The sequence below is a fragment of the Rattus rattus genome, chromosome 8 (assembly GCF_011064425.1).
Source record: "Rattus rattus isolate New Zealand chromosome 8, Rrattus_CSIRO_v1, whole genome shotgun sequence".
In the NCBI taxonomy this organism is placed as follows: domain Eukaryota; kingdom Metazoa; phylum Chordata; class Mammalia; order Rodentia; family Muridae; genus Rattus; species Rattus rattus.
Window position 1 is genome coordinate 53,794,164 of NC_046161.1, and position 7,083 is coordinate 53,801,246.

The window sequence follows — 7,083 nt, forward strand, 5'->3', positions numbered from 1 at the left end:
TATTTATTATGTATACATGTTCTGTCTGCATGCCAGAAGAGGGCACCAGATCTCATTATAGATGATTATGAGCCATCTCATGTGGTTGCTGGGAATTGAACTCAGGACCTCTGGAAGAACAGTCGTTCTTAACCACTGAGCCATCTCTCCAGCCCACCATCCTAGTTTCAAGTAAGAACCATTTGCTAACAGCTGTCCCCCAGTAAAGAAGAAAATAAAAATCAGGACCAGATGATCCTGGGGAGAAGGCCTGAGGCCCATTCCCCTACCCAGCCCCTCCCCCTCCCCTCTCCTCTCCCACCCCACCCCACCTCCACCCCCACTCCAAGAAGGCTGAGCTCCACAAAGCAGTTGCTGGCTTGACTGCACCTAGAGAGTTATGAGAAGCCAGCCCTTCGCTCTCTGAGCTAGTGAGTGGCTTTGCCCAGCTAAAATCTTCCCTTCTCTTGGGAGCAGTCATCCCCCCGCCCCACCCCCACCCTGCTCTACCTTCCCTTCTCCTGTCTTACTGACCTAGGAAGTGGGAAGAAGTACTCTGAAGTGTACAGGAGAATTACTGCAAACTGCGGGAATGGACCCACCGGGTAGATGGCGGGTGATGCACCACTAGACTGTTAAGAACACAGTAAATAGAGGCTGAGGCTACGGCTCATCTGGGAGAGTTCTTGCTCAGCAGGCACCAGACCCTGGGCTCTATCTATCCCGGCTGCACATGGACCACGTGCGGCTGCACATGCCCGTTTTCCTCCTAGTGCTCTGGAAGTGGAGGCTGGAAGCTCGGCTTATCCCCAGTGGCACAGTGAGCTCAGGGCTTAGCTTGACCACACGGAACTTAGTCTCAAGACAGTGTATGGGGCAAACCGTACAAACCGTACAGCGGTGGGTGTGATTAGCGGTTCTGTGCCTCAGCATCTAACTCTCTGTAGGCTGGGCTAAAGTACATTGAACTGGAGACTGGAGAGCCACTGCCATGGCACTCAGTCCTGCCTAGAGTCAGTAATAAGCTGCAGAGGTGACCTGGGGAGCCTGGGCGAAGAGCCAGAGGTCGTCTTCTTCAATCACTATCCACTTTAGTGTGTGTGTGTGTGTGTGTGTGTGTGTGTGTGTGTGTGTGTGTGCACCCACATACGTGAACACACAAGCATGCTGGTATATACACACAGAGGCCAGAGGAAGACATTGCACACCCTGTACATTTCCCCTGTGTTCCCTTGAGACAAGGTTTCTCTCTGAATCTGAGCCTTGCTATTTCAGCTAGGCTGGCTGCACAGAGCACTCCCGGGGTTCTGCCTGCCTCTGCTACCCAGCACCCCCCCTTTTTAAAAATTTATTTAACCTGCTATACCCATCACTTTCACCTGTCTCTCATGGGTCCTAGGCATTTGAACCCATGTCCTGATGCTTGCACGGCAAATCCTCTTACTCCTGGGCCCTTCCTCCCTGTCTTTTGAGGCAAGGTCTCTCAATTGAATCTGTAACTTGTCAATTCCACTAAGCTGCTGGCCAGTGAGCTCTGTGGATCCACCTGTCTCCCCTAAGATCAGTGCTGGGTGATATGTGCTACTATGCCTGGCTCCTATGTGGGTGCCAGGGATCCAAACTCAGGACTTTATGCTTGCTTGGCAGACTCTGGGTGACTCAAGTTTCTCCTGCCCTTCCACAGGAAGTCTTCCCTGGTACCTTTGCAATGGAATCCACAATCAACAGGCCAGGGTGCCTCTGAGGGCTGGTCCCAGAGGGAACTTGACCCAGGAAGACCCCTGGTTTCTGAATGTCTGTGACGACCACTTGTGAAGCTATGTCAAGCCTTCGCTAGTCTCCCGCTGGTCCTATACCATGTGGTGCAGAGCTTGCCTACCTGAGAGGTGACTAAAGATGACCGTGTCACCACAGTTCTTCAGAAGATGGCAGACAGTGTGGTCTAGAAGAGTCCAGATGCTTGGCTGAATGGAATAAACTACCTGTTGCATCAGTGTAAGACCTGGTGCTAGACTACGTTGGGACCCTCCACCTATGTCTGCCACCTCCGCACAGCCTGCACCGGTTGGCCATAGCTATGTTTCTTCATGCCTGGCTTTCCCACACATCCTCACAGTGTGCCTTCCACACTTTCCCCTTAGCAAGTTCCTTCTAACTCTTAACTTTCCGTTTAAGTTTTGAACACTCCTGCTTCCGAGCGCATAGCTTTGCCTGCTTTTTTATACCTCTAGCCAAATGCCAAATCTGTCCCTTTTCAGAGTTCCGAGTTGTATACGGCAGTCTGTTTCCCTGCTCCCTGTGGCCACTCCCTAAGGCATGGAATCTCCCAGACAGGGCACAAGGAAGTCACTGCTCTGCCCTTTGTGCACACTGCCCACCAGTCTGCATGGGGTCCAGTCCTGTGGATGAAAGCCTCCTCCCACAGAACCTCAGGTGTTCCCCTCACCTCTCTCATTGGACTAGGCATTCTGAGCTCTAGTCCGGCTCCAAGGTAACTCTCTGGCTGGATCTTCCACCTTTCTACCAGCAAGAATCTTTTGACCCTTCCATACTGGACTCCTGTCTAAGAACACATTTTGCTGGGCTCTCCGTACCTTCATAGGTAAGATTTTTCTCTTCTGTTTAGATCCTGTCCTGTTATGGACACACATGGTCCCTATCAGAGGCTGGTAGGGCACACCTGTAAGCCCAGAACTAAATTTGAGCCTAGTCTAGACTGTAAACCGAGATCCTATCTTTAAAAAGTAAGTTTTTGCTTATTTATTTGTTCTTTTGAGACAGCATTTCTTTGTGTAGCCCTGGCTGTCCTAAAACTTGCTCTGTGGTCCAGGCTGGCCTTGAACTCAGAGAGATCTGCCTACTTCTGCCTCCTGAGTGCTGGGATCAATGGCATACACCACCACTTCCCTGCCCAAAAAGTAAAAATTTAAAGCCTGCCGTTTGCTACCCTTCCAGACACAAGCCACTCTCCACACCTGACCAGGATGATTCTTGTCTTTCACGTGGCTACCATAACAAACATCCCCATAGGCTTTGTCTCTTGGTGCCCTTCTGGGCCTGGCATGGAGCCTGGTCCACAGGAGACGTTGGGTATCTGTGGCTGACTGAGCCCTTTATCCTGCTTAAGCAAGGAAGCCCAGGGATGGTGTAGGAGAGACAGGTAGGGGGAAGGAGGCAAATGGGGAGGGTAGGTGGGCAGGTGGGTCATTGCTGTCACCTCACAGGCTGACTGGGGTGGTGAGCCTTGCTGTGCTGGCTTAGCATCACCTGGGACTGGTCCTGCAAAGCCTCCACATGCTCAGGATCCTTCAGGCCTCGTGTTTCTGGAGAGAAGCAGCAACAGTGAGCTCCCTTGAGCTCCCTTTCAGAAGTTGGCCTCACCCCACACCCCCAGAAGTAGTTTGTCAGGCCACATCTCTTTGTCTGCTTCCCCTCACCCAGAAAGAAGACTGTCCCTCTATACCCAGGGGGTGGGTTATGAGGAGCCCAGCAGACAGAAGTGACCATAAATCTGCTTCCTCCCTCTTTCTTCCTAACCATGTCTTTGGAAGGCTTGGGCGAAGTCTCAGTACCAGGTTTGAAGAGGACCAGGGCCTTCAGGCAGGCAAACTCTGTGGGGTCCACTGCCAGAGCACGGAAGCGGGAGATAGTTTCCTGCAGGAAGCGCATCTCTGCACTGGCCAAGGCCAGTCTGCCTTGAGAGCTGCTGGAGGCCTCGGGTGGTGCCAGCAGTGGGCAGCTGTCCAGGGGCAGAGACCACTGAATGGCTCCAAGAAGGAAAAGCTCGTTCCACGCCTCTTCCAGCAAGATCACCTGTGACCAGAGAGGGCACAAGTGTCAGCACAGGGGCACAGCTCCCAGTGCTCCCAGCCTGCCACCTTCCCCAGGAGCAGAAGAGCTCCTCGCAGGTGCCTATAGCTTCGCTCCTGACCTCTGTCTACACTGGCTCTGGCTCAGATGCTCCATGGATTCAATCCAGAGCTGTGGCTGGACCATTCAAGATAAGCCTAGGGATGCTGGGCGGCCTCAGGAGGAGCCCAAGAGCATCACACTGAGAGAGTTCAACAGACTGGCTGACTCTTCCAAGCTGTCCCTCCAAGCACGGAGCCCCGCTGAGGGCTCAGAACCTCTGGCCAGCCACGCCACTCTCTTCTGGACCACCGTGAGATCTCTGCCAGCCTATTAGAAGCTCAGAGCACTTTTTCAGATGTGGAAAGGCTAGGGGACGCTCAGACCTGGATTCATGGGAAGCCTGTGCTCTAAAGAACTCACAGTCAGCCACTTGGTTGTTGTTCTGGGTATGCAGATGCCTCACTGTCACAGAATGGCTACAGGCCAGACAGTTTGCACAGAAGAAAAGGCAATGGACCCAGAGAGCCATACGCCCCACTCTGCATGCCATTCCAGGTTCTATGCATCTCTGGCTAGCATCCTTCCCTCAGGGAGTTACATATTCCCACTGCCACTGCCCTAACCATACCCAGCTCAGAGACACAAGTACCCCAAGGTCACCATCCAAACTGTGTAAGTCCCCATCCCTCACCAGCCCAGGGGTATATGTTCCCCCAAGCTGGCTGACCTCCGACTGCTGACTGCGCCTGGCCCAGCTCCTGCAGGCAGGCTGTGTTGTGTACCTGGTCCCGGAAAGGCAGGTTGGAGAACACAGGCAAGTTTTTGGCCCATTTGACGGCCATGAAGAGCAGGCGAGCTGATGTCTCATGGATGCCATCCAGATTGCAGGGGGATGCGGGGAATTCGGGGTCATTGCTGGTGACGTCAATATTCTCTTCGGCTATAAAGGAGGAGGTTTGGACCTTAGTGCTTCTCTGTGGAAGTCAGGTGCGAGGACCCACGGCCACTGCTCTCCCACTTACCGTCCTCTGGCTCCAGCTTAGCACATGTCTCAGCAGAGATGAGGCTGGCCATAAAGTGGTGACCCATGGCTCTGGCTGCAGATACAGATGTGGGGCCCCGGGGACTGGGCCCTGCCAAGGCAGGAGAGGCCACCACCGGTTCTGGTCGGGGATCACTGCCTGGTTCCATGCTCTCCAGGTGGACCTGAGCCAGGCTTCGAGGTTGGCGCTCATTCTGTACAGCTTGGAAAGCAAGGAGACTCAGGACACGGACACGCACACGCACACGCACACACACACAAACACCCACCCCTTACCACTTGCTCTCTTGCCTTCCCCACCTCACTGTGCCCAGCCCACCACTCACCATCTTGGTTCATGCCTGCTTGTAAGCACTTCTTCAGCCGGCAGGCCTGGCACTGGTTTCGATGGGCTTTATCCACTGGGCACATTCCTGCCCCTACCTGGCACCTGCAGAGGACACGAGCTCCTGGGGGCCAGTGTCATGCCCTGACTTTAGGCTTTGAGTTGGGGCTTCTGCTTTCCCGGAACACCCTCCACCTGTGCTAGGCACCCCGGGGCAGGCCCGCAGGGCTGGTGGCACCTGTAGATGAGCCTGCGTCTCACACTCCTCTTGAAGAAGCCGCTGCAGCCATTGCAGGCATAGATGCCATAGTGCTTCCCACTGCTGCTGTCCCCACACACTCGGCACTGGAGCGAGGGACCCACACCTGAGCAGGGAGGCAGAGCTGGACTGAGGGGACAGCACACTCCCTCCCCTAGTCACTCTTCTTCCAGGTCCATAGGTTCCCACGTTCCCCAAGCTAGCTACACCCACCGGAAACAGCAGCCTCCTCACCATGACATCTTAACCTCCGCCCCCACCCCTTCCCCTCGCTCCTCCCTCCGTGCTCCCTCCACGCTGCCTCCACCTTCCCGGCTCCATTCCTCTCCTGTGGGTGGCTGCAGCCTCTTACGAGATGTGCCATGAGGATCTCTCGGTGTCTCAAGAGCACCCATCTCCTTCCTCGGCAGCTCCATTGTTGGGTCCTGCTCTGCTGACCTCTGAGTTTCTAGGACTTCTGGGTTGTTAGCAGACCCTCTTGCTTGCTCACGGCCCTGGGGCTGGGGATACCTGGCTCCTGCTCGCTCCTGGCTCCCTGAACCTGCTGCTTGTACTCTCTTCCCCAAGAGCCCAGACCTCACCTCCAGAAAAAAATCATACCTGTCGGATCCTCTCCGAGGCCCCATCTACCTGGAGACTCCTTCTTGGAGGCCGTCACAGCCATGGGCACAGCGGAGGCAGACACTGTAGAGCTCATTGGATACAGATGGTCCCAAGGGTTGCCTGCCTGCTAGAAGTTGCTGGACCCAGCTTATGTATCCATTTCTGTCTGTCTGTCCTCTACTTCCCTCCCCTTGCAAGTTAGGAGCGTTTCCTCCTTCTGGAGCTTTCTCACCACCTTGGCTCTGAGTCCAGACTTCTCCCAGCACGGCGCTGGACACAGTGTATGATCCTCTTCGCAGGGCACAGTGTATGATCCTCTCAATCTTTACCGTCTCCACAGGGGATCAACTGGCCACACCTGCAGCATTACCCAGGTGCCCCTGGGAGCCAGTCAGTCCTGCCGCCTTCACACTGACTCCTAGGCTGCCTAACGTGCAGGAGGTTGGCTGAGTCGGCATGCTCTCAGCTGTCTGTTATCCGATGACAAGTCTTACGGGGGAGGAGTGTTACATATCCCACCTCCCCCAAGGACTTCAAATGTTTCTGTAGCATTCATCACGTATTCGAGGCATGTGCGACTGTATGTATCATTGTGTCTGTGTAGGTTTCTGCCTCTGGTTGTTTCTTCACGTTGGGTCCTGGGAAGCCCACCCTCTATGCTGGTGGTTCTCACCCTAGACTCTTGATAAAGGATGGCTTAGGGCCAGTGGTTTGGGAACTTGCCCCATGGAAGACTCACATCTCCAGATGTCTCTGCGATCAGATCCGGCAGAAGGTATTGGGCAGGCTGTAGACATTTTCCCATGGGGCAGTGAGGGGGGATGCAGCTCATGAAACAGGAGTCAGTGTCTCCTGGTACCAGGCTCCTAGAGGAAGAGAGGATAGGGCAAGGACGGATCTACCTCCATGTATGCTTCTGCTCTGTCATGGGCCATGCATCCCCAAGCAAGTGACTTAGCCTCTCTGAGCCTCAGTTTTCTCCTCTCGGTGTGATAGGATGCCTGTCTTAGGTTAGAGTTGGGA

At 54.5% G+C, this 7,083-nt stretch overlaps 1 protein-coding gene across 1 annotated transcript in view; it reads right to left on the reverse strand.

Annotated features, from left to right (window-relative positions):
* Positions 1 to 6,154, reverse strand: part of Nr2e3 (nuclear receptor subfamily 2 group E member 3) — a 7,060-nt gene extending 906 nt beyond the window's left edge. Inside the window, exons 1-7 of the mRNA XM_032911388.1 lie at positions 6,058 to 6,154; positions 5,437 to 5,563; positions 5,200 to 5,303; positions 4,854 to 5,075; positions 4,614 to 4,771; positions 3,552 to 3,792; positions 3,197 to 3,302 (exon numbers count right to left, since the gene is read on the reverse strand). Coding sequence (XP_032767279.1) covers positions 3,197 to 3,302; positions 3,552 to 3,792; positions 4,614 to 4,771; positions 4,854 to 5,075; positions 5,200 to 5,303; positions 5,437 to 5,563; positions 6,058 to 6,154 — 1,055 coding nt within the window. The remainder of the gene's footprint in view (positions 1 to 3,196; positions 3,303 to 3,551; positions 3,793 to 4,613; positions 4,772 to 4,853; positions 5,076 to 5,199; positions 5,304 to 5,436; positions 5,564 to 6,057) is intronic.
* Between the last annotated feature and the right edge of the window lie 929 nt (positions 6,155 to 7,083).